This window comes from Furipterus horrens, unplaced genomic scaffold (assembly GCF_987537825.1).
Source record: "Furipterus horrens unplaced genomic scaffold, mFurHor1.1.pri manual_scaffold_29, whole genome shotgun sequence".
Taxonomy (NCBI): Eukaryota; Metazoa; Chordata; class Mammalia; order Chiroptera; family Furipteridae; genus Furipterus; species Furipterus horrens.
This window is the reverse complement of record NW_028327199.1, coordinates 255,360-281,871: the sequence shown is the minus strand read 5'-3', so window position 1 is coordinate 281,871 and position 26,512 is coordinate 255,360. Positions and strand designations below refer to the sequence as shown.

Below are 26,512 nucleotides of genomic sequence, written 5' to 3'. Positions count from 1 at the left end.
TTACGAAATAAGCAATAACAGTACGTACCCCCTGTGGCCATCGTGAGCTCCCGCTGGGTCTGGCCCCTGGTGTGAGCTCTGGACAAGGAGCTGTTGCTCAGCTTTTCTTACACCTGAGTTCACGGGTAGGGACCTACATGAGTACAAGGCCCGGGCCAGGTGAGGCGGCTGCGAGGTGGCCCAGAGGCTCCTGAAGTTCAGGCAGAGAAGGTCGTAATGGTGCAGCCAGCCATGCAGAGTATGGTGGGGGGAGGGGGGGACAGGAGGTCAGGATTGCTGGGCTGGTCTGGCAGCCCCGGCACACTGACCATCCCTCTTGGAATCCGAGTCTGATGGGTTCAGTGGCTGTCAGGGACCTGCCTTCATCTCGTGGGGTCAGTCCTGAAAAAACACGGAATGCCCGTCTTAGGTTGTGATTTGGTGTCTTAAGTCACAGTTGTAACTCCGTGTGTCTCCGGGAGAGGGGCTTGGCTTCTGCAGAGTGATTGTTACTGACATAGGTCTGGGGCGTCTGGCACCCCGCCCCCATGGTGGCGGGTCTCGGTGTTTCTGTGGGACGTCCTGAGCTCGCCCTTCGTGGGTTTGTTTGGGAAAACGCATGCTGTGCACTCAGCTTACAAATGCAGCTGGGACCCGCGGCCCTTGGTGCACAGGCTGACGGAGAGCCGCCCGGCACTGCCTGGACAGGCTGCGGGGACGCCTTGCTGAGTGCGTCAGGGCGTTTTGATTTTTAGGAAGGAGGAGTGTAAGCAGCAAGCTCCCTTCCATCCCAGAAAGTTCCACCGGACTTGGGAAGGTCACAGGGACTTGAAGAGACTGGAGATCAGAAATGATCAGGATTGGGCTGGCGGGGCAGGCTCTTCTGATACAGATCAGAACAGAATAGAACCCCTGTCTCCACAATCAGATTATTAGAGATCGCAAATCTATCCATTGTGGCTAAATTAAGCAAAAGCGTTACTTTAATCGTGGAGTGCTGGTCCGTGGTACGGGCGCCCTGTGCTGGGAGGGTGAGGGAAACACGGGCTGGGAGCCCCCGCGAGCTCAGAGGGCGGTCAGAGGTGGGTGCCCTTCGCCAAGCGCTCCGGGGTGGGGCTCGCCCACGTCAGAGCTGGCAAAGGTGCTTCGGGATGTGGAGCCAGGTGTTAGGCGTCACCACGGCCGTCTCCAGCGGCCACGCCGGACGGCGGGGTGCTACGCGGCCCCTCAGGCATCAGGTGGGCAGCAAAACTGTCAAAACTCCCACGATGTTTACAGTGAAGGGAGGGGACAGACGCTGTGTGGGGAGGTGACACGTTAAAGCGATCTGGGAAGGACGCGTCCGCGCAGACAGCAGCCGCGTGGGTTGGGGCGGCCCGGCAGAGGCGGGTGTAACGGCGGGCACACCGGGCGCGCGCCCTGGGCCCCGACCTCTGAAAGGCCCCGCGAGTTTACAACTTGTACGTAACTAAAACTGCACATATGAAACCAAACTTGGTGTCATTAGAAAGAAGTGTAAAGTTGGGGTTTTGCGGGGCCCTTCAGAAGTCAGGGCCCAGGGCTCGTGCCCGGTGTGCCCGCCATTAAACCCACCTCTGGGTGGCCGAGCTCACGGGACGCCCTTCGCTGTGGGGTGAATGGTTTTTACCAAGCCAGGAGAAGCGTTCCCGTCTTGGCCAGTCAGGGCTGTTTTAGGTGTGTGGCCCACGTGTTGCCTGGCATTCACACGTGTGTTTTTTAATTCAAAGGACAAGCAAGAAGGACCCTCCAGTGAAGGCATCTTCGTCTCCAGGATTGCGGACAGCGGTCCCGCAGCCAAAGACGGGGGCCTGCAGATTCACGACAGGATCATCGAGGTACGTGACACCGTCCGCCGGCGTCGGCTGTGTGGGGTGCTCGCGGCCCACAGTGGCCAGGGGGCAGGCCCAGGCGTCCAGCGCTGGGGGACCTGAGGACGCCGGCTGTGCGGTGTAGGCGTGTGTGACTTCAGAGGAGCCGGGTCGCGAGTGGCGTGTTCACCGCGTGCCTGTGGTTCACGCCGTGTGTGCGCGCTATGCCCCCATTGTAGCTCCGTGTGGAAGCCCCAGCGGGCTTAGCGTCGGGCGACTGCTCACGTCCGTCACGGGGCGCGCCATGTCGGCGTGGGAGTCATGCCTCCAGGCGCCCTGTTCTCTGGCGGATGGGCTGGTGGTTGGGCACGTGCCGGCCAAGGCTGGCCTCAGGGGCCAGCTTCTGGTCTTCGGGCCTCCACGCACCATTTCAGACTCCCCGCGGGGCAGGCGTGTCCTCTGCGCTGGTCAGGGGGTCTCGCAGCCCCGCACGGCACTCTGGAAAGAGCCCCGGTGTCGCGGGGTACCGCGGGGCCGAGGGGAGCACGCCCTCCTGCCTCCTTATTGTGCTCTTGTTGCAAAGTTCGACACAGACGACGTTTTGCTGGTGTTTCGGCCACTTCGGCTGCCCTTTTCAGGGGTGAATGCGTGGGGAAGACGGAGGGTGGACGCCCAGGGCTGAGCTGAGCCCACGGCCGCCCGCCTGCCGTGCAGGAACCAGGAGCCAGCGCAGATGACACAGGTGCTCACGTCTGGACGGTCGTGCGGCTCCTGTGCTTTCCGGGTGCTCTCGGGGCCCCGTTTCCAAAGCTCGGGCCGAGGGTGGCTGTGACCGTAGGGTGTGCGAGTGTGAGGACGCGTGGGGGCGGGACAAGGTCTCGCTGCCCGTCTCCGTCAGACGCGTCTCCCGCGCAGGCCACGCGAGTCTCACTGGAGGTGGGGGCGCAGGGGGCAGCGCTCACATCGGTGTTAAGAGGAGACTTGGTTTGTGTCAGGGACTTGGTTAGTCTTGTCCCCCCTTTGACCTTTGGGGGTTCTTGAACTCAGGGCTCTTCGTGCCGTGATTTGGGGTCACTGTCCCCGCAGGTCAGAGCTTACTTGGCGAGACTGCTTGTGTGTACTTACTGTCTTCTTCTTGGGGTGAGGGTTGGGGTGCGTTTTCTGGGACCGTTGCTCAGAAAGTGCGGCTTCCGTTGCTGAGGTCTGGGGGGCCGCCAGCCTCGGGCAGCGACGGGACCCCACCGCACCTCTGCCTGCACACGAGCCTGCTGCAGGCGGGACTTCCTCTTGGCAAAGGCCACGGTGTTGGCACGTTCAGCAACGTTTTGGTGTCTCCACATCCCCCTTGGACGGCGCCAACCGCATCGCAGTGCCGAGAAAGGTCCCGGGGGAGGAGGGACATCTGCGTCTTCTCGGGGGCACGCCAGCCGTCTCAGTCCCTCCTCTGGCGGGCACGGCGATCCCACACGGGCCAGCGTGCACTCGGCCTCACACGTCCGCACTTGGGTGTGTTCTGGCACGAGTTTCATTCTTTTACGTGTGAGTTTCCCGACACCAATACTATTCGTAAGTAGTGCGCATGGACACACATGCCCGACTGTGAGCTACACGCATTGTCCTGCAAGGGGGAGAGATGCGGAGGGCGCCCCCAGTGACGCGGGCCACCGGCTGGGGCTCAGGCTCGGCCACTGGGGACCCCCGAGGCCGCTGCGCTGTGCCCCCCATGATGCCACAGCTGCTGGGCACACGGGCGCCCTGAGCAGCGTCTCCGTCCGTGACTCGGTTCCCCACACGGTGAGCAGACTGGGATTAAGTTCTGGGGCAGCAAAGCGCAGTCTTACATTGGCTGACACATTCTGGGTGTGTGTTTAAATTGAAGTAAAATATCTGTAGCACCTGCCCTCTGATTGTTGCACAAGAGCCTAGCTAAGGCCACAGTCACGTCATGGGGCGTGGGGACAAGGGAATCGAGCAAGCAAAAAGGTTCATCTTCTGAGTGAAAGCTCAGGGCTTCTTCATGCAATACTAGGACGAGGGTGGCGGTGACAGGGCTGCGGTGACAGGGCTGCGGTGACGATTTTCGCCTCAACGTCCCGGTCCCTGTGGCGCAGGCAGCCACCGCGGGCCGTGGTCACACAGCAGGGCAGCGGATGCCGGGGCTGGCAGGGCCCTTTGCCGAGAAGCGGGCCCAGCAGGGCGCTGGTGGGTCACCCCGTCTCCCAGCCACGCAGAGGCCCTTCCTGGCCGTGGTGCGTCATCCCCTGTGTCTGGACACGTGGGACTGTTTAGCTCGCTCACGTAAGAACTAGTGTGGAGCTGTGCTCCAGGGAGTCCCAGCGAGCGTCTGGGGACGTCACACAGTCCCTGTGACGTCCCCTCATTGGAGGCCCGGGACCAATCCGAGAAGCTTCCAGCTGCTCTGAATGCGGAGTTTCTCTTCGTAAGAACTGAACGCCGCAGCCGGGGAGCCGGGGGGGAGGCCTGTTTGATTCATAGGGAGTTTGGGTTCATTCGTCTGGCACTTTAAGTAAATCGTCCAGTGGCATCTGCCAGTTACCGGATTTAACAGGACATACAGGGAATTCTGAGCACCGCGAACAGGGACCGTTCCCTTTCCTCCGTTACTTTGTTGGAAAGTCACGTCTGTGTGTTTGCTGTTTTCGCCGTAATCAGAACCCTGACGCGTTCGGTGGAACTGTTTCTGGCCTTGTGTTACCGTGGACCCCAGTCCTAAGCGATTTTTAAAACGTGAAGCCGCGCAGGTTTGAGGAGACCTGGATAGGCATCTGTGGGTTCCAGTCCTGATGAGCGGGATGGGGCGAGAAACGCCAGCCAGGGCTCACGGAAGGGACCACGGACGGCGACCCGACGAGGCCTGCGGTCAGGCGTCAGGGCGCTGACAGCCACAGGCCCAGGTCCGGGTGCTGGCTGACGAGCTCTGTGAAAGGCGTCGCGCTGTGGGGGTGCCCCCACCTGCATGGCCCAGGTCTGTCACGTTCACATTCGATGAGGTGCTGCAGCATGGAGCCCCGCTGGGCTCCGCCCCTGAGGCGGTCCATGTTGGAGGTGGGGACGGGGTGATCTGTGCGCCCTGTCACGAGCCTCGGATCCGTCGCCCAGAGCCACGCGCCCCGGGGGCTGTGCTCCTGGCCTCGCCCTGCCTCCGGCTGTGGGGCCCTTGGTTTGGTCGGGAGGAAGGAGCAGCTTTAGCGACGACATGCCATGCAGAGAAAGTTGGGTCCGTCCGCGGGAAACGCCTGGGTTGCGGGGGCGGAAAGGTAAAACATGCGTGTCACGCATTGGAAATCGGGGAACCCATCTTTCATAAGATTGCGTTCTTGTCGGGTTTTGGAAAACCGTGCTCTGCAGTGTGAGCTCTTCGTGGCGTGCGTACAGGTGGGTTAGGGCAGCCGCGCAGGTGTGTGCCCTGAGGCCAGACAGGTCCCCGGGGAGCATCGGCTGCCTTCGGGGGGGCCGGAGGTTTAGGGATAGTCCGGTGGAGCGCTCACAGGTGCAAACCGCCCTGGCCCACTCCCACGAGAGGTCGCTTTCCTTCCCGCGTACGGAGCGGCTGTATTTCTGTTCTTATCCTGCTTTTCAATGCTGATTGCTCGGCCCCGAGTCTCCGCCCCGGCCTGCTGAAGGGGGGTGGCCGGCAGCGTGGAAACTCCTGCCTCAGAGACGGAGCTGCCCCTCCATGCTGACAGCGGACACCCTTTCTGACATGATCCTCACGCCTCCCATCTGCGGGCGGCTCACCCAAGTCCCGGCCTGGGGCCGCGCAGGGGAGGCAGCTTGGATGTTTGCACAGAACCCCGCCTCTGCGCCCAGCACCGAGGGCCCGCGGGGAGGAGGCACCCGTGAGGCGTGCAGGTCCCTGGGGTGGGGCCGAGGTGGGTGCTGCTCCCTGGACACTCCAGAGCAGCGACACGTTGCTCCAGCTCTGGTGCGCAGGGTCCCGGGACAGGGGATTCGCGCCGTAGATGTCTGTCGCCTGACTTGGAAATAGATGTTCAAGTCACACGGCCAACTTCTGAGGGTAAAACTGCAAGAGGTCAGACACGAGAAGCATGGGAGGCAGGTGACAGTGTGTCCCAGGGTCTCGGGACATCAGACACTTGGGCAGATGACAGGTGGAGTCCGCAGCTGTCCACCCAGGAATAGCAGCAGCTTTAAATAGCCCGTCTCCCAGTGCGGGGGTGGGGGGCTCAGGGGAGAGAGCTGCTTTATCTGGAAGCGAGTGGATCCATGCGCCTGCCAGGACGTGGTCAGGACGCGCTGGTTTTGCTACTTGTTTTCTTTTAGACAAATGTGAAGGTGGCATGAGAAAATCAGTTCAGTTTTTACCACGCTGGGTTTTCTAAACAGAACGGAGAAGGCCCGCCGCCTTCCTGAGGTCCAGGCTTCGTGCTTCAGGGGAGGACTGTCGCTCCTCCCGCGTGGCGAGCAGGAGGCCGCGCTGCGTCAGCTCCCTGACCTCGAGGGCGGGCTTCCTTCAGCAGGTGTGCGTTCTGCTCCTGCGGCTGACGCTCCGCAGCAGATTTGGGAAATTTTAGTACCGGGCACCTGCCCTCTGCGTCTCGGCGGCTTGGGTCCCGTCTTCCTGCGGGACCGTTTCAGCATCGTGAAGTCAGTGCAGCTGAGTTCTGGAAGGTTCCTTCTCCCACTTGTTTGGAGGGGCCATAACCTGCTGTGGAATTTTCAGACAGCTCCCAGGAAATCGTCACTTTGCCAAGTTGCTTCATTCGACCCGGTTGTCAGGAAGCGGGGCCCTGGTGGCACTTTGTGAGGGCCGCTCCGGCAGGGACGCTGGGAGGCTGTGGAGCAGGGGTCTGTGGCTGCAGACGGGCCCAGGCGGCACCGGACCAGCATGGCCACACGTTTGAAGCCTGTCTTAGCAAAGGGACTGATGTCAGCTTTTCTTTTTATTCATCTGTTCTTAGAGAGAGGGCAAGGGAGGGAGAGAGAGGGAGAGACATCGATATGACGGAGAAGCATCGATCGGCTGCCTCTCGCACGCCCCCAGCTGGGGACCTGGCCCGCAACCCAGGCCTGTGCCCTGACCGGGAATCGAACCGGCGACCTGTCCCTTTGCGGGAGGACGCCTGACCCCTGAGCCACAGCAGCCGGGGCTGACTTCGCCTTCCTGCTGTTCCCTTGCTGCCACTGCGTCTGAGAGTCGTGTTCTGGGCTGGACTAGCGGGAAGAGGGACAAGCCGGCCTAGGTGGGTGTTCCCCATGGAGTCAGCATGGAGCTGAAAACTGGGTCGATGTTCATGGGATACAGAAATCAGGAACTCCTCAGCGGGCGTCTCCTGATCCGTTCCCTAGTGACGCTGCTGACGGGAAGCGCAGACTCGATTCCTAGGCTTAGGGGGTGAGGCCGGTACAGAGCAACCGTCTCGATGTTTCCTTTCAGCACCTGAGCCGAGCGAGGAAACTGCGCTTGTCTGGGGCTGGGCGTTGGCTCGTACCTTTGCCTGCGGCCACTTAAACTGGAAGGTTCTGTCTTGGAGGGGGCGGCAGCCCGCGCTCCCCACACCAGCGCGCTCGAAGGGTTTTGTCTTCAGGGAGGTCTCAGCGACCCGAGTTAATTTTCAGACTCTGGGGCACAGGGGCCGCCGGAAGGAACTGAGTGTGATCAGGGAGCGAGTTCTCTGCTCGCCAACCAAGAGCCGTTCATTGTTTTCACACCGTTTGCGGTTGAAGCAGATTCTGCAGCAGCATCTTCCCGGCTCATTTGCTGAGGTGCTGACGTTTCTTCGGAGCAGGAGGAGGAGAATGCAGGGGCCGTGGCTTCCTGGGCGCGGCAGGGGTGGGGGGTCCGATCCTTCCTGTGAGCACAGGCTTCGGCCCCATAAATGCAGGCTCTTTCTCTGTAACTCGTTCCCCTAAATATTTTCTCCCAAAGGAATCCGGATGTCCTTGTTCTCCGTGAAGTGGGAATAATTGATTATGGGAGTGGTTGGGGACTGTGTCATTCAGGGGCCCAGAAGCTAGCCAGTGGCCCCTGTGAGATCAGAGAAGTCAGAGTTGTCAGGGGAAGGGCTGTTTGCAAAGGCTTGGTGGGTGGCAGCTGGGCCCCAAACACCCCTCTGTTTCCACTACCCAGGGAGGTGAGGGCCATGGGCAGGAACCCGGGCTGGGGGCCTGCTGTGACGCAGCTGCCGGAAGGCAGGGCAGGAAGGGGTCCCCAAACCCAGGGGAGCAGCCAGACTGGGGGCCGGGGGCACTGTCCAGGGGCCACCCCGTGGGGACGGAGCTGGGGCACCGGCCCTGACTCTCTGCTCCCTTCTCCCTGGCGCCTGTCGATGGAGGCAGCCAGAAGCTGGCGGAGCCCGCTGTTGGGGGTCAGGAGCACAGGGCGGAGGGGGGGGGGCCAGGGAGGAGCAGGTGCCCGAGCCCCAGGGCCACCGCCCCGTTCTTCTCGCTGCTGCCGAGTCTGCGTGGGCACAGCACCCGCCTCCGCAGCCGCACGCAGGTGGCGAGCCTCCGTCTCACCTGCAGTCTGAGGGGCGTAGGCCCAGCAGCCCAGCCGGGGGGCGGGCTCCCCTGCAGACCCTCTGCCTGCAGCTCCCACGGGAAGGGCCTCACTCCAGGCTCTCGACTGGGGCCTGGAAGCAGGGAGGACGCCCAAGTGGAAATTGATCTTTGACAGATGGCTCGTCACCCAGACCCCGGTGACTCCACCTGAGGGAGGTACTGATTCTGTCACGTCCCCAGAGGTCACGACACGTCATGTGGTGATGTTGCAGCACACGCACAGGCACTGAAGGTGCGCATCGTGGGAACGTGTGTTGTTCTGAATTGCCCTTTACTCTTCCTCGTTTCGCTTTGTGATTCTTCCTCCAGCGGTTTTCCTCTTCTCTAGGGCTCTGTTCTTCCTCCGTAGCTCTGAAGCTGTCGCTGTGAGTGCCAGTGACCCACACCAGCGAGGGAGCGGACCTGCCAAGTCCCGTCTGCTGGACGAGCGGGCGTTCGTTGTAGCAACGCGGGTGTTTAGCCGGCGAGTGCAGTCAGGCGGAATCGGGGCAAAGACGGATCGTTTCAGCGGGTGCTTGGGGAGCTGGTGTGTGGTGTCGATGGTGTGTCTGACAAGCACGCGACCGTGGAGAGGTGGAGTCTCAGAACCAGGGGCTTGGCTCTCCACCGGCATGAGGCCGAAACTCGCTTCTCTGCACTTCTGCAGTTGGGACCTTTGTGGGCGCGTCAGGTCTGAGAAAGCCTGTGGCAGTCTGGCTGAGCCAGGGCCGTGGGCTCCTTGCTGGGAGCCGGCCGCCTGCGGGGCCCCCGATGCCGTCACCTGCGGAAGGGACACCTCGGGTCCTGAGGACGAGCTGAGCTCGGGCCCCATCGCATTCGGGTGGGTGACAGACGTTCCGTGCCAGCTGCCTGTTCGCACGCTGACCCTGTACTGGGTGTGCCAGCTGTGGTATTTTGTCCGTCTGTTTAGACTTTCCTCTTCGTCCTGAACACCCGATGAAGCCCGAGGCCCAGGTTTTGGGGAGCGGAAGCCCTGCCCGGTGTGCATGCATGCGCAAACCCTCCATGTGCTCTCTCCTGAAGGCATCATTCTTCCCGGGAGGGGATGGCACAGGACTTACAGAGGCTAGTGGGGTTTTCTGTCCCTCCCCCTCCCCCTGCTGTCCCTCTTCTCTTTCTGCTGTACTTCACCCCGGCATCCAGGTGACGTAAGTCTTTAGGTGGTTTTGACAGCCAGCAGGCATTTCTTCAGGGATGACTGCTTACTTACTGTACAGAAGTTGATTTTGGCCAACACAAGACCAGTCCTAGAAACAGCTGGATGGTCCTCTGAGCTCGGGCATCAGACACCAGCCATGTGGGGCGGAGGATGACCCCCGCCGCTGGGCCCCCGGCTGCTGGCGCTGGGGCCTGACCGGGTGCCGGGTGCACCGCCCGCAGCCCCCTGCCCGTCACGGGCTTGTGTTCTCACCCAGAGCTTCCGTGTGAAGTGTGTGGGTGTCCACCCGCACGGAGCTGTCAAACACACCCCTGTCTGGCCCAGCAGTAGACATCATCACGTCTGGTCGTCCGTTTGCAGTTTTCCATTTGTCTGCGGAGCCTCAGGAGCTGGTCACAGGCCTGGGGCTGGACAGACTCGACAGTGGGCTCTCCAGGTGGCCTTAGAGGTGAGAGATGTCACAGTAGAGTTGGTCCTGCAGGGAGGGCTCGTCCGGACAGTTCCGGCTCCTTTGTGACCTGTGAGCAGCACACACTGGTCCTGAAGTTGTGAGGTATCCCCAGAATGAGCCGGTGAGCCCCCCAAGTATAATGCTATGTGTGTTCACTGTTTGTCTGTCAGTTGCACTTGACACTCAAGGTTATTTTATGTTACTTCCAGGGTACAGAATAGTGGGAAGACATTTGTAGAAGTTAAGAAGTGATCACCAGTATGTCCTTCTGTTCCCCTCGCCCGGCCCTTCAGCCCCGTCTCATCTGGAGACCATCCGTCTGTTCTCCGTGCCCATGAGTCTGTTTCTGTTTTGTTTATATTGTTCTTTACGTCCCACATAGGAGTGGGATCAGATGGTCCTTGGCTTTCTCTGACGGGCTTATTTCACTCAGCATAATGTTCTCCAGGCCCGTCCAGGCTATTGCAAAGGGTAAGGTTTCCTCCTTGTTAACAGCTGAGTAGTATTCCATTGTGTGAAAGCCATGGAGCTTTTTAATCCACTCATTTACTGATGGGCGTTCGGGCCGCTTCCAAATCTTGGCTGTTGTAAGTAATGCTGTCGGGTGGATATACTATTTCGAATTAGTGTTTCTGCTTCTTTGCATATATTCCCAGAAGTGGAATCACTGGATAATAAGGTACATTTATTTTTTATTTCTTGAGGAACCTCTGTACTGTGTCCCACAGCGGCTGCACCCGTCTGCATCCCCACCAACAGGGCGCGAGGGTCCCCTTTCCCCACGTCCTCGCCAGCTCTTGCTGTTTGTGGATTTATTGATGACGCCGTTCTGACAGGTGTGAGGTGGGATCTCATTGTGGTTTTAATTTGTGTTTCTCTGATGATAAGTGACATTGAGCATCTCTTCATATGTTTATTGGTCATCTGTATGTCCTTTTGGGAGAAATGTCTGTTCAGGTCCTTTGCCCATTTTTTAATTGAATCGTTTGTTTTTTGGTGTTGAGTTGTATGAGCTCTTTATAAATTTTGGATATTACTCCCTTATCAGACATGTTATTGGCAAATGTGTCCTCCCATTAAGTGGGTTGTCTTCTCATTTTGTTGGTGGGTTCCTTTGTACAGAAACTGTTTAGTTTGATGTGGTCCCATAGAAGAAAACACAGGCAGGAAAACTGACTTTTCTCTTACCAATATTTTTGTTGATTTACCTCCTCCTGCAAAGGAAACGAAAGAAAAATAAGCCACTATGTTCCCTGTTTTTAAGGCATCCTACCGACTCACAGAAGTGCTAGTGTTTGCAGCAAGGACGAAACCCTTCAGAGTGTGGGGGTCCTCTGCACCCGACACACTGACCTTTCTGGGCCCCGCTTCCGAGGAGCGGCATCTCCGCGCCACGCGTGGGAGCTCAGCCGCACGCCACCTCACGGTGCGGAAGGACGGGGTTGTAAGGGAGCTGCTGTGTTAGCCCGGGACTGGACGGCCTGGCCAGGAAATGGGTGAGAGGAGGGGGAAACATGGATTCAGTTTAAAAAAAATCACCCTCGAGTCTTTGAGGTTGAGTCGGTGTTGGCTGCGGCCTTTGGCTGTTTTGCAGGAATAAATGTGCTCGTTTGACTGAAGGGCTGACTTCATTTGTTTTGAAAGACGCCTCAGGGAGGCTGAGTAGGCCCTGCGGCCTCGTTAGCCCGGTCAGGTGCTCGCCCGGCTTTGGGAACTTCCAGCCTCGGCCGAGGAGGAGACACTTTGCCCCGGCGGGCCTCCCGGGTGCAGAGGAGATTAGCAGTCGAGAGGCTCAGAGAGAGGGGTTGGCATGTGCTGGGGGCCAGCATCAGCCCTGGGAGGCCCTTCATGTCGGACATTTGTCCTTCAGAGGCCGAGTGTCACCTATCGGAGGGCTCAGCCACTCACTCACCTTGACGACTGTTACTTCTCGGCGGTGTCAGAATAAAGGGGGCCTGCCCTTTTACGGTCGGCCGGCCTGCCCACGCGTCCCGAGGACGGGCTCACAGGCTCCGGCGCCAGAGCGCGTGTGCCGCGGCCAAGGCTGAGACATGACCAGCCATCCTCAGTGGCCGGCAGCGCCCTTCAGTGCTTGCTGGGACTTTCTCAACTGTCACCACGTGGGTTGATTCCGGGCCCTGAGCGGTCGTGACCCATGTGTGGGGGAGGGAGGCAGTCGGTTCATTCTATTTTCCGGCCATTAGAAAGCCGCAGGAGGCGTCTTTGAGGGCTTGTGTGGATTTGCAAGAAGGAAACGGCCCTCACACCGGTGCTTTGCGCTGAGCAGGGCTCCGGCCTGGAGAAGGGCCAGCCGGTGAGTGGCCTCGGCTTTGGGGGGCTGCACGCCTCTGGCAGCCACTTCACTTGGCCGTCCACGGGGACGCACACCCTGGTGGACACAGGAGCTGGCCGTGCCCCAGTGAAGCTTTATTTGAACAACGTGGCCACGAGCCACCTTTGCCTGTAGGCTGTGGTCGGCTGGCTTCCGCCGGAAAGCACCAGTTCCGACAGCCCTGGTTTTGCGTCTGGTTCCATCTTCAGGCCAGTTTGTCCCTCACTTTGTCTCCTGACACCTACTTTCAAGACAGCCTCTTGCCACACCCACACTAAGAACACCCGTCCTGAGCATCGTGCACACCGTCCTTCCCCGGCAACGGGAGGCCAGGCCCCACCTCCACGCCGGGGCCCCGGCTGCAGGGGGTGGCACCTCGGGGCCACAGCAGGGCCTCTGGGGCAAGTCGGGCTCACCCGGGTGGCTCACGCCAGCTGTCACAGCTGGCTGGGACAGGAGTCCCAGTTCCAGTCCCGGGGACACGCTGGGACACATTGCTGACAGCCTCCCTCTGCTCATGAGCCTGTGACTTGGGCAGGTTCCCTGTTCAACTGCTGAAATGCAAGGTCCCCCGATGCAGGGTGGCAGAGTCGGGCAAGGGGTTCTCAGCTCCCCTCTTTGCCTGAGCCCGGTTGGGTGGGTGGGTCACTGCTGTCCGGGGACAGGGGTCCTCCTCAGAGCTGCTGCCGCTCCTGCAGGTGGTTCAGGCAGGGCCCCAAGCAGTGTGGTCGGGGCCAGGTTCCCGTAGCATTTGTAGGAGCAGTGAAACTGGGCAGGACTCTTCTCTGCTGGGACAGAACTTAGCCCTTGATTTCACCCAACTGGTCACAACTGTGGGGAGGCCGCACAGCCTTTGATGCCCGGGGAGAGCTTGTTAAAAGCTTTGGAAGGCGGCCGTCCATGGGAGCACGTTACGTGGGTCAAAAGCTAGAAGACACACAGCTGTGGGCAGCAGATCGGATGTTTTATTTTTTTACTATTCAGGTTGAAAATAAGAGAATGGAGTTAGAGGCTGGGATTGTAGCCGCTCACTGCCGCTTGCTTACCCGCAAAAGGAAGGCGCGTGAAGAAGTGAGTTTCAGCAGCGCTTCCGTCCGCGCCACATTCCAGGGACATAATCTAGTTCACCTTTGGAAAACTGTCGGGAGGTTCCCCCCTCAAGGGAAGTACGAAATTGCCTGAGACATTTTCCCCAACCTGAGGCCATTCCAGTCTCTGTCCTGCCCCTGGGGGAGGTGGGGCGTGCATGTGGACCCCAGCCTCAGGGGCTGCTCTGCTGGAGCTGGAGACCCACCCGCCCCCAGGACACAGTGACATCTCAGGGCTCCTGGGGGAGGGGCAGCTGTGGCTTTGACTGAAAAGTACGCGGCCTGGAGCTGACACACTTCCACCAAAGGGCAGCGGTCTTTGAAAAATGGCCTTGGGCCCAGACCGGTTTCCCTAGGAGCTCTGTCCTAGGAATTCTGCCCTGGGGAGTGAGCGGCGGGGCCAGCTGGTGGCCCCTCACGGAAGGCACTTGCTAGAGTGTACCTCCTGCTCCTGTGTTTAAAGATTTATCAGGAAACCGGAGCCCTTCTTAGATGCAAGGGCAGCGGCAGAAAAGCAGCAATGACTGTGTTTCTCCAGATGAGGGTTTCCTCACAGAGGCAGGGTTTGTGGTGGGAGCACCTGTACCGGGGGGTGATAAGTTCCTTTTCCCGCCTCCCCGGGTGTCGAGAAGAAGGGATACGGGGCCGTTCAAACACGGGAGAAGCAAAAGCGCCCAGAGCCCTTTCCTTAGAGGTGCGCCCCACCGAGCGACCTCGGCGGGGCTGAGGGTGGGGGCTGCAGGCTGTTTCATTGGACGAGCTCACTTCTTCCTGCGGAAGGTCACGGTTAAGTCTGAGTTTTATTAAATGGAGTCTTAAAGACTCGGTCCGTACACAGGATGGAGTAAAATGATGCCTTTTACGGCCGGGTTTTCATGCATGTTGACATGGGTCACTGTGATGATAATAAAAACCAGGGCCTTTATGTTAACACTGCACAGGTGTTCTAACCCACAGCCAGGTAAGAAAAAATGCAAGAGCAAGTTCACCTACAGGATGTTACGGTGAGAGCAGAGTGAGTACCTGGAGAGACTTGGGGAGCATGTGGGAGCCCGGAGCCCTCTCTCCTGCCCCCCGCCTCGTGCCCCAGGGGCTGGAGCTGCCCGCTCGCGGCTGGGGGGCTCTGGTCCATCCTGACTCTCGGCCTCAGCCAGCTGCAGTGCGACTCCCCGACAGGATTAATCCCCTCTCTCCTAGCACGCTCCGCCAGTGCGGGAGCATCGAACCGTGGTGGCGATGGCGAGCCTGGGGCCCGGTGAGCACAGGTGCTGGGGCTCTGGGCCGAGAGCAGCATCCACCAGCCCGTCCTCCCCAGAACGTGGCTGATGTGCAGCCTTTGTGCCTCGCGTGAAAAATAAACCCCTGGGGTGACAGTCCGCAAATGACACTCGCGTCTCCCCAGCTTGTAGCGTCCCGCGCGCAGCTCCCGGGTGGTCTGCCCCTGAGCTGGCCGTCAGCCCTCGTGTGTTGACTCATCTGTTGGTCCACCCAAGGATCCTCGAGCCCCCGGCCCGCCGGTTCTGTCCTCAGTGCCCGGTGGCAGCAGGGGACGGCAGCCGCCCTGTCCTGTGGGCTCCCGTCCTCGGATGGCGGACCCAGCAACAAGCAGGACCAGTGTGTCCTGCGTCCTGGAGGGTCAGTGCCCGGAGGAGAGTGAAGCGGGCTCAGGCGGGACGTGGCCGGGCGGAGACGCGCTGCCGGGGTCGTCCTCACGGCTCTGCCCGCTGCCCTGGCGGCAGCCCCGTGTCTGATGAAGAAACTGAGGCACACTGTTTCAGAGACGGCCAGGGTGACCCGGGCTGACCCCGTGAGTCACGCACCTCCACCTGTGTGGCCAGGTGACCAACCTGGTTCAGGGTTCAGCTGTAGCTCGTGCCCGACCAAGGCCAAGTTGTCTTACTTCGAAGGACCTCAGTTTTCACCGGGAAACGGGAACAATGGTCCCGACCCCACGGCTGAGGGCCGAACAGCCGTTCTCGTGATGCTGATGCCACTTACCGACCCGACGCCAGCCTCTCTCAGACTGCAGGGCGACGTCCCCTCATTGACAGAGACGACCTCAGCAGAAGGCTCCAAGGTCCATGAGTGTGTCCCCTGGGGGGGTCCCAGGATTTTAGTGTCTTCCCAGTGCTGTGGTCGCTTATTTTCACAAAATCGTGAGGCAGAGGTCATGTCTTAGGAGCTGGGGCCATGAAGTGTGTTACTAGCAGGGCTTGGTGGCCGGCCAGCGGACTCCCAGCTGCCCGCGGAGAGGTCGTGCCCTCGTGAGTGACACTCAGAAGGTGGTTTTTAGTGCAGTTTGGTCGTTACAGTAAAGACGTGCATTTACCAAAATTCTGGAGGCCGGTGACTCAGCTCCCCAGGGGCCTCCAAGGCTAAGAACTTCGACCGAGATGCAGCGGGAAACGTAGCACAGCGGTGAGGGTACAGTATTGTGGGAGCGACCGAAGCCTCCTGCTTCTCCAAGCGAAGATCAATACTAAGGCACTTGATCGCTTGTGGGGCTTTTAACCTGGATTTAAAAGAAGAGGACTTTTCCTGCCGTGACCATAACCAGCTCCTGGCAGACGGGCAGGTTTCTGAAGGCTGCACCGCCCTGCAAGTGGGATCCCCGAGGTGGACGTGGCTCTTTGCCCCCAGCTGCCGGCGGCTCGTCCCCTGGTTGGTTCTGCCGCGTCCCCGAGCTCTCAGCTGCGTCACCTGCCACAGAGGCCTTGCCTGGCTGTCCCCGTTCACCCTGTATCGGTATTGGTGTTGCTGTATCAGTATCAGTCGCAAGCTTTCCTTCTTAAAATTCATTTCATTAGGCTTGTAGTGGCATCTAGCATCTCATGTTGCTTATTGGTCTGTCCCTGCTGTCAGGGCGTCCCCGCCAGGAAGCCCCGCCCGCGTGTGCAGCAGGCGCTGGTCTGAGAGGTGGAGGGCAGGGCAGAAGCGGCGAGCAGGCGGGCGACCGAGGTGGGAAAATGTTCATGAAAACACGTTTTTCAGGAAGGAACCAGGGTTATACTTTAATATGAGTTGTTTCCTGGCAGATAAATAAGGCTCGCCTCGGGGGATTTTTTTTTTTTAAATAATTCAGCGGACTTCGAATGAGAAGCCATTTCAATGCTTGTTCCGCTTGAGCAGATTTGATCAAATCTGTTATCATCAGTTTTGCTTTAACCCCCTGAGGAGGTTTCAGACTTTGGAGACCCAGGCCGTGGTTTTGAACTTTTATTTTGTGGATTCTGTAGGTACCAGTCGCTTTGATCTTGAGCACGTCCATGTGAGGCTCACTCCTCAATCCCCGTCTTTCGGATCGGGGAGTCCTGCTGGAGGGCGGGATGTTGGGGCGTCCACGGCCCGGAGGAGCCAGGAGGAGCTCCTCCATGGTCAGCTGTCCCTGCTGCTCCGTCTGCCAGGCCCCTAGCGCTCAGTCTCCTGCTGTCCTGTGCTCCCTCCTGGGTGTCCTTTCGGGGGTGGGTCTAATGAACAACTGGTCCCCATTTTACAGATGAAGGTTGTGACGGTCAGAGGTTGGACGCACCCAGGGGCATGGGGCTGGGAAGCGCCCACGTTTGGTGATTTCGGAGCCTGGGGTCTGTGAGGAGGCTCCGCTCTGAGCACTGGGGGAGGGGCGGCCATGATGGGCAAGGGTGCTGAGCACCCCTCTCCCCCCGCAGAAGAGGGAAGGGAGGCAGGTGCTTTGGGTGGAGGTCCCAGCTCCTGGGGCTGCACCCCAAATCGAGGCCATGTGGCTGCTGGTGAGGAAAGCCCACATGGTGAATGAAAAGTGGGGTCAGGAGCGGAGGGCAGATGGCAGGGAGGGGTGACAGCTAACATCTGCATGGTGAGCGGGCGGGCGGGGCCGGGGCTGGGAAGTGACAGCCCATGGTCACAGCTCCGAGTCACGTGGCGTGTTCGCCCCGGAGCTGAGACGCTGGCTGTGGAGGTCTGGGAGGCACCGCTCCGGGGGCGGGAGCAGAGGGGCCGGGGAGCGAGCGGGCAGCCCCAGACGGTGCCAAGACACAGCCTGGGAACCCGCGGCCACGCTGACAGCAGCCCAGGCGGCACGTTCGTGGCCACAGTCACGATAATACCAGTGCCGGAGGGTCACCCTGTGGTTACGGGCTGGGCGAGGAGCCCAGCTGCCTCGGGGCCTGGCTCCCGTATCGTCTTGCTGTGTTACTTCCGGCAGATTGCTTTCCCTCTCTGGGCCTCACTGGCCTTCTCTTTACAGGTGGGATAATAATAGTACCTCATAGGACATTGTAATATTTCAGCAACTATTTACAGCAAGTCAGCGAACCTTTTCTTTCACGGGCCAGACGGGGATGGTTTTGGCATTTGAGCCCACGTGGTCTTTGTTTAGTCTGTACTCCTCTGCTATTAACTTGGTGGAAAATTCAGGCGTTTGAAAATTATTATTTGTCATAGAAAATTTGCAGAAAAGCCCACATAGGAGAGTGGCCCCGGGTTTTCAGTGAAAACGCACCAAATGGCAGCTGTTGGACTTTGGGCCCCAAACAGCCCACACGGGTCAGTGTAAGAAGCAGGTGACTTCTTTAAATGCAGGGTTTCGATCTGTGTCAACGTGCCTGTAAGAGGCATGCTCTGTCTGCAGGTCTGCTCAGCTTTCTCCCAAACACTGCTTTTGATTCATCCAGCTCACCTGCTTTTTTTTCTAACAGAAAATATAATTTGCCAAGGTGCAGCCTGTGTGGTTCAATTGGTACCACAGGGAAGTCTGGAAACAGGGTTTCCGTTTATAGAGAAAAGCTCCTTGGGCTGCTGCCTGGGGACAGTGCCCGTTAGCGGTTCTGCGCTCCGCCCTGGAGGTGACAATGTCCGAACTTTCTTCTGCAAAGAGCTCTCTTCTCCTCTCCCCAAATTAAAAAGAGACAGAGGGCGGAACACCGTGCGGTGGTCCTATTCCAGCTGTGATTTGGGGAAAAGCCCAGACCCATCCATTGTGCCCCAACGCTGCGGACATCGGAGGCTGCTGCCCTCCTGGGAGATGGGGAGCCTGGGGACGGGGCACGGGGCGGGGCCTGCGAACCTGGGCGGGGCCGTTTCTGCAGGTCGCCTCTGATTCCCGGGACAAGTCTGTGTCCACCTGGGCATCTTCTCACCTCGGCTGGTAGTGACAGCAGATCACGTGATTAATGTCGGTCCCTCCCTGTCTGTCCCCAGCACCAGGCACCTACCTGCCCACAGGCCCTCACTTCGTGGTCACTGACTGCTGACAGGCATCACCTCTCTGGCTTTATTTAGGGACCCAACAGCTCTGCATAAAAATATTCATGTAAATTTTGAGAGCATTAGAGTTGCCAAGAGGACAGGGACCAAACTACAGTATTCTTTATATTCGCTGCTTATGGTTTTTTAATATATGTAACTTTTTATATTATAAAATAAGTTACGTGAGCTTTGTAGCATTAATGTCTGAAACTAGTTTTGGCAAAGTCTTTGTACTCAAATTTTTTTCTTAATGAAGAACATTCTTCGATTATGAATGATTATTGCTTATTGTAGTAGAGATTTCCTTGCTGTTTAAGCCACTCAAACTTTCGAGGATGAAAGTGAGTTTGTAGCTGTCACGCTCCTGTTAGAGGCGAGGATTGCCGCAGGCGCAGAGGCGTGCCCGTCGGCGGGGGGCTCGGGCGTCTCCTCTGCTCGGGCCTCAGGCGGCTTTGTGCTTTCTGCCTTTCCCGAACCACACTGCAGCCTTCCAGGATGAGTGTGTGCGCTGACGTACATGCTTAGTTATGAGGGGGGACGTGGAAGGAAGACATAAATCCAGCTCTGAACAGTCCTGTGTTTCAGTCTGTGTTCCTTTTACTTTTGTTCATTTTAAACAATAGTTGCTTGAAATTCAGAAATAGCGAGCCCAGGTTCCCAGCGGCCCCTGCGTCTTCTCTCCATACCCTGGACGTTTTTTTGTGGTTGCCTCTCCTGCCCTGGGCGTCCCCATCTTTGCAGAGCTCAGGCCTGGGGCGCGGCCGCGATCCAGACCCGCGCACGGGGAGCAGAGGTCTTCACGCTGCTGCCCATCTGAAGACAGCCCCAGCTTTCCTTAAGGAAGTCTACCATCTCAAGGAGAACAACCGTTTTCTCAAAATGTCAGCAGGAAGATTTTAATTCCTTCGAGGACTGAGTTGTTTCTAAACACCCTGCGCCGTGAGCGTGTCTGCAGGTCCGGGTCCCCCGTGGGTGGCGGATGCAGAGCGGAGCTGCCTGTCCCCGAGGGTCCCTCCCTCCCAAGGCCGCTGCTGGCTCACACGCAAGCCTTCTTCTTCCTGTCCCGGGTGCCCTGCTCGGTGCTCCTCCCAGGGGACGAGGTGGTGGCCCAGGTGGCCCCGGAACGAGCTCAGTGATGGGGCACAGCCGTCTTCCCTGGAGGAGAAGAATCCTGGCTCCCACTCAGAAAATAACACTGTGGTTATAAATCCCTCATTACCTCTGAAATGCTGCAAAAACTGACATGTTTAATTAATTTTTCTCTCCTCTCTGCAACACGTCTGCCTTGCCTGGTGACTAAAGCTGGGGACAGCCAGGCCAGCGCCCTGGAGTCTCGCTCCAGCCGCTTCTGACTTTGCTGGGGCCTTGCCAGGGCACGGCCCTGTGGATGGAAGGCATCCAGTCACTGGCTTGTCACAGGGGTGCATGCAGGTGACAGTGTTGGGATCGGGCTCGTTTATTTGTCCTTAGGCCCTGAAGGCTTTCGCAGGTCGGTCAGGACGGACAGCCTTGACCCCAGTTTTTTGAACCTCTGCCTGGAATTCCTCTGTGAATGCAAGTTCAGGGCGTTTCTCACTTTTCACTGTGACAGACCGTGCTGCCGGCTGTGCTCTGTGGACAGTGATGTGGCTGCTGACGGCGGCTGATGGTGACAACAGGGAGACCCAGAGTGCGGACGCCATGCCCAGTGGGCGTGCGTGAGCGTGCGTGTGTGTGTGTGAGCGTCCTCACAGCGGCCTGTGAGACACTTCTTATTTTCCCCGCATTACCTGTGAGTGGAGTGGGGTCCGGAGAAGCTTTGGAACTTGACCCAGTGACAGAGCTGGCAAGGGTCACGCAGGGACTTGCCTCCAGGTAGGGCCTCGCAAGTGTGCAGAAAGCTGTTAAAACACATCTCCGCTCCTGGTCCTTTCCGAGGCCCCGCGTGGAGGCCACGCCTCGGACTCCCGCCCCGGCTCCCAGCCAGCCAGCGGCCCCGTGCGGGCACCCCAACTCCAAGCCCGTCTTCACGTCTCCTGCTGCCGGAGAGGCGTCTGCTCGGTGTTGGGGTTCTTGCTCCCAGCCCCCATTCTTATCACATTTCCCTTCTGCCCCGCGGCTCTGGTCGGGACACCCCATGTGTGCCCTGCATGTGTCCCCACCTGTCCCCACCTGTCCCTGTCCTTCTCGCCTGAGCGTTCGCTGCTGCTCCTTGGCCAGAGCTGCAGGCCTGTGCCCCCGCCGCTCAGCCCGGCAGCCTGTGCTGACGTCTCTGCGCCTGAAATCATGGGTGGACGCGAGCAGTGGCATCGGGTCCCGGGTTCAAGGACAGGCCTTTGGCTTTGTCGCCTGTAAAACAGGGACAGTCTGATGCCATAGGGTCGGGAGAGTTAGATGAGGGTGTCAGGGACGTAACTGTCCCTTTACCCCTAGTTAATGTTCTCAGAACACGGTCCCTTGCGGCGTCCCTCGCTGAGCCCTTCGTTACTCTATTTTACATGTTAGTTTTGTCTAACTCGTCGGGGCCAGAGCCTCAGGGAGAGCCTCAGTCTGTGGCTGACTGCCGAGGGCGGGCGCGGGGCTGGGCTCTGTGTATCTGCGAATGGAAACACGCACCTCAACTGCAAATACCGCAGCTGAGCATCTTCACGCCAGTTTATTGATCACACCAACCCGTGCGGTGGCACCTGCATTCCGTGGGCAGACCTGGGTCCGTCCGACGCTTCGCTGAACGACGCGAACAGGGATGTCTCAGCAGGAATGTTTATACAGTTTTCCTCTGAGGAGCTGCAGGCTCCAGCCAATAGGAATAAACTCTCCTTCTGAAAACTACTGCAGGGACACCTCCTCACGCATGCACACTCAAACACGCACACACACCCATGCACACATGCACATGTATGCACATGCGTGTGCACACGCTGACTCATACATGTGTGCACATGCACAGTCATACGTATACACACACGGGAAATCCAGGAGGCGAGGTTTCGTTTAGGCCGGGAACTGAGGCGCTGGGATTGGGGGCGGAGGGGCCTTGAGAAGGTCACCGGTCGATGAAGGTGCCCAAGTGACGCAAGTGTCTCCTTGTAGGACTGACCCTGAACTCGGAGGGGACTGTCCACAAGGAAGGAGAGGCAGAGGGGCCTGGACGATGGCCGCCGTCAGGGTCGCTGGGGCTCAGCCGCTGTGTGGCTCCAGGGAGCTGCTGGCTCTCTCTGGGCTCGGGCTCCGCGCAGGCTCCACACGGGGAAGAGAACAGCGTTCTGTCGCTGTGAAAAAATAAAATAAGAACCGAAGGCTTATTCCTCTGCTGTTTTGAGGTTGTAGCGCCCCCCAGATGTGTCCCTAGTCCCCTTTCAGGATTTCCTCTGGGGGCTTCTAGAACCAGGGTCAGGAAAACAACGGAGTTCGCTCAGATGTGGCCACAGGAGCATGGCGGCGCGGTGCGGGCCCTGCCCTCAGCGGGGGGCTGCCCTTCACCCCTCCCCTCCCCCCACTTTGTTCTCTACTGAAGTACATTTGCATGTTCATCTCCTGAGTAACATAAGCATCTCCTCACCTAGCGACAGTAGAAGTGACAAAGTTAACCCTAAACTGGCGGGTGGAATTCCATAACTCTGGAAACTGATCACAGACACGATTTCTGTGCCGCATGCGGCCTTTCTGCAGGAGTGAGCGAGCCCGGGGGTCTGGTGTGAGCCTCCTGCGCCGTTGCCCCCCTCAGACCGGCAGCTCGCCGGGCGCGTTGCCCAGACCTCGGTCCGCTCAGCCGGGGTGAACAGAAGCAGAAGCACAGACGTGGGCACGTTCTGTGAGCTGCTGTCCCCGTAGCCGGCTGGGAGCTTCTCAGGCATCAGTACTGTGGGAACAGGCACCCCGTCTCCAGCTCTGCCCCCTGATGTGTCAGGACAGCCCCAAAGTTGGGGTATCTTTCCCATCTGTGCGCATTGGTCATGCTGCCGTGAGGCTGGCATGATGCCATGTGGATGGCACGCTCGCCCCAGCATGGTTCTCTGTGTTGATGGCACAGTCACCCCACTGGGGGACTTGGATGTGAGGCTGCAGCCCGGGCCTCCTCCTGACTGTCGGGGGTGCGGCCTCCGTGTCACTGAGCCAACCATTGTGACCCGCAGACACGACTGCACTTGTGCCCGGGGGACAGCTGTGCCGCCCGGCCTCTGACCAGCGGAGACAGTGGTTCTTGAGGGTAGGCCCCCGTCGGCGGCCTGGGCTGGGCCAGCAGGTGAAGTCTTTCTCCCCCGCTCTCTGTCTCCTGGGGCTTCTCCCTAGCGTTAGCCTGTGGCCCAGCGCCGTGGCTTCCCCGTAGCCTGGCTCTGTGGCTTCCCTGTGGCACCCAGCGCCGTGGCTTCCCTGTGGCCCGGCTCCGTGGCTTCCCTGTGGCCCGGCTCCGTGGCTTCCCTGCGGCCCAGTGCCGTGGCTTCCCTGTGGCCCGGCTCTGTGGCTTCCCTGTGGCCCGGCTCCGTGGCTTCCCTGTGGCCCGGCTCTGTGGCTTCCCTGTGGCCCGGCTCCGTGGCTTCCCTGTGGCCCGGCTCCATGGCTTCCCTGTGGCCCAGCGCCGTGGCTTCCCTGTGGCCCGGCTCTGTGGCTTCCCTGTGGCCCGGCTCCGTGGCTTCCCTGTGGCCCGGCTCCATGGCTTCCCTGTGGCCCAGCGCCGTGGCTTCCCTGTGACCCGGCGCCGTGGCTTCCCTGTAGCCCGGCTCTGTGGCTTCCCTGTGGCCCGGCTCCGTGGCTTCCCTGTGGCCCGGCTCCGTGGCTTCCTCTACCAGCATCGACTTCCTGCATCAGGTGTTTGGGTTTTTTGTCCTCCTTTGGTGAGAATTGCTTTTCTCAACTTGGACACACTGGCCGGTTGACTTGTAAAATTAAAGTCTATTTAAGTTTTAGCCACAACAGGTGTTGAGTGATGGACCCTGACAAGTAGCTCACTCCAGATCCTCATTTACTCCTTTACTGCTTTACGACTCTCATAATTTATTAGCTTAATAAGACGCATGTGGGGAAAGGCTACGCAGGTGGGGTCTCTGCTCCCCTGCCCCCAGGGCTGTGGGTGGGTCCAACTCCTGATGGGACACCCAGTCGGGACTCACTGCAGAGTGGACCTTCTGTGCAGACGCCACCCGCACGCCGTTAGTGGGCTCCTAGGGACATCACGTTTTTATACGTTATGCTTCATGATTCCCAACGGCCCCCAAATAGCCAGTATTTTAGGGCTGGTTACAGAAAATTTCTGAGTCCCCAAACACCAGAGAAACCCCAGGGCCCCAGTTGTCCGTTTTGGGTAAAATTCTCCCTCTTTCACGGGCACCTAAGGTTGGCTGGTGGATACGAAAGACCCTGCAGGGGGCCGTGTCCCAGTCTGGATCCAGGTCGCACACGTCTGACACCCCTGCAGCGCTCTCACCGGGGCGGCCCCGTCTTGGCCAGCACCCGCCTCCAAGTTCCCAGCCCTGGGTATCTCGAAGGAAGTGAGAGCCATATGTTTCTGATTCATTTACATGTAGCTCATCAAAATGTAGTTTTGTAAGAGCTCTTGCGTCCAAGAAGCACTTGGAGCCCTTTTATGAGACTTTTACCCCACCCCCACCCCCACCCCCCGCCACCCCCAGAACCAGGAAGCCAGGACTTGCCAAGAATAAATGAAATCAAACTCCGGGCCGGCTGGGTCTGCCCCAGCCCTGACGTCAGCGGCCCACAGCGCCGGCCGCAGCACACTCGGCCCTGCCCTCAGGTGCCGGGGACGTGGCACTAACCTACCTAAACCCAGGTGACGGCAATGGCCTCAGACGCTGGCTCCTACATTGTCCCCTCGGGCCATGAGGGGGCCCTCCCCTCACCCCGCCCCCTTCACCGTCTGTCGCTGACTGACATCCCTGAGACTTTCCTGGCCACAGACTCCACCCAGGGCCTTCCTTTGCCCCGGTGACATCTGTCTTTCCTCTGGGACAGTGACAGTGGCACTCACAGCTATAAACCTAGGCTTCGCTGTCATTGAATGACATTTTGGGGTGTTTAGTCTTTCTGCACCAAGAAAGGCTTGCAAGCTTTCAGGAGGACCAGCCGCCACCACGCAGAAGCAACGGGAGTCCCCCCGTTTCCAGAGCTCGGTTCCCGAGAGCTCCTGCGGAACGTTCTCCTCGGTCCTGGAGATAGTGCGTTCCTGAAAGCCCTTCAGAGGCTCGGGAACCTCCCCGGCCTCGTCCTGAGGGGAGAGAGTCTGTCTCTGGCTGAGTCCGGCCTGTGTCCCTCCCTCGGGAAGGGGACACGCCTTCCAGGGAAATGCCGGGGCCTGGAGGCCGTCCCGAGGCCGAGTCTCCCCCCCTGTGGCCACACTCGCCCCCTTGCCCACGCGTCCGACCCCGGGGGCCCGTCTGCAGAGCGTCTGTCTCCCAGAGCCTGCCCGCATCCTCGCTCCGGCAGGAAGACAGCGCAGGCGACTCACGTGGGCGCCCAGGGCTGCGCGTGGGGCCATTCTCAGCAGAATTCGTACAGCACGGCCTCTGGGAGACGCATCAGGCCGGCCGGAAAAGCGCCGAATGACACCTCTGCCACCTTGAAAGCCGAGCTGCGCCCGGAACAAGCAGGAGGGACCGTCACCGGGCAGCTGTGCCTTCGGGTGCCCGGCACGGGCGCAAGTGTGAGCTCTTTTCTCCACCGAGGAGCCAGCACGTCCGCGTCCCGAGGACAGACAGGCTGGCCCATCGCCAAGGGCCCTCCAGTGGCAGTGGGGGCCGGGAGCCGCGGGGCAGCGGGCGCACTCACGTGCGTGCTGCTGCCCAGAAGTTCCTACCTGGGCGTGTGCCGACAGCCGAGCACCCCTGCTGTGTGTGTGACCCCAGGTCTTCCAGAGGGGACTCTAGGAGCAGAAGCAGAGCTGAGTCCCTGCTGGGGGGGGGGCACCCCCTCACGGACTCCCCCATGTGGCTGCAGATGCTGGTGCTGCTTGGCCGGCCTCGTTCCAGTGCTGGGAAGCCGGGCCCAGGACAGAAGCCTCTGTGCCCTCACAGAGCGCCCACGTGGGGGGTGGGGGGTGGCTCATGTTCTCACGGTCACGGCAGGGGTGGCTGCCCTGGGCAAAAGCAGCCGGGCCTTCGGTTTTGTTCAGGAAGCGGTGGCTTCCGGCACAGCAGCCCTGTCGCCCCGTGTGGCAGACGCGCCTCCACGCACCCGGCAAGCGCCACACTGGTCTGTGGTTTGAGGAAACAGCATGTTCACCAGGACTGGGCTTTTGCCAAGAAGTCCCACCCGCCCTGGGGCGCCACCTGCCCCAGGCCCCAGCACGAGAGGCCAGGCTTGGTGCTCAGTGCGGGTGGGCAGTGTTTCTCACTGGTGCCGGGCAAGGCCTGCGCGGTGGGCCTGCTGGGAACAACCGGGAGAGGCTGAGTGGACACTCTCCGCTTTCCCCTGGACACTGCTTTGCAGTTTTGCTGCTCGTTGTACGTGCGTGTGTTCGCAGGGGGCAGGTGTGCAGCTCTGACGAAAAGGCACCCCGTGGGCACGTCTCCCCTCGGGTCCCACATGTTCCGAAATGTGCGCAGAAACACTTCCCAGGCTGGCGCCCGGCACCCCCCCAGGACCTGAATGATGCTATGAGCAGCCCCGCCAACAGGTGGTTCCCTTCTAAACTAAAGTACCTGGTTTTATAGCGTTTCTTACACTTTTTCTAAGTGCCAAGACAACTGCTTGACTCCGTCTTTTCAAGAAGAACTCCATGTGGTGAGCTTCCAGGCTGTCGGTGGGAAAAGTGCAGGGGCAGCTCTGTGGCCGCCCCTGCGCTCAGTCCAGTGCCCGCCGCGGGGCAAGGAGCGCGTCTGCGCAGACAAGCAAGTTGAAAACATCATGGGCTGCATGCCGGCTTCTGCGTGAGGCAGCAACACCCACGGGGCGGGGTGAGCTCAGACACGGCCC

General features: G+C 59.7%; 1 protein-coding gene across 1 annotated transcript in view; it reads left to right on the top strand.

Annotated features, from left to right (window-relative positions):
- LOC149990072 (E3 ubiquitin-protein ligase PDZRN3-like) overlaps nucleotides 1-26,512 on the top strand; it is a 109,031-nt gene that overhangs the window by 11,190 nt on the left and 71,329 nt on the right. Inside the window, exon 3 of the mRNA XM_090265671.1 lies at nucleotides 1,728-1,835. Within this exon, the coding sequence (XP_090121797.1) occupies nucleotides 1,728-1,835 (108 nt within the window). The remainder of the gene's footprint in view (nucleotides 1-1,727; nucleotides 1,836-26,512) is intronic.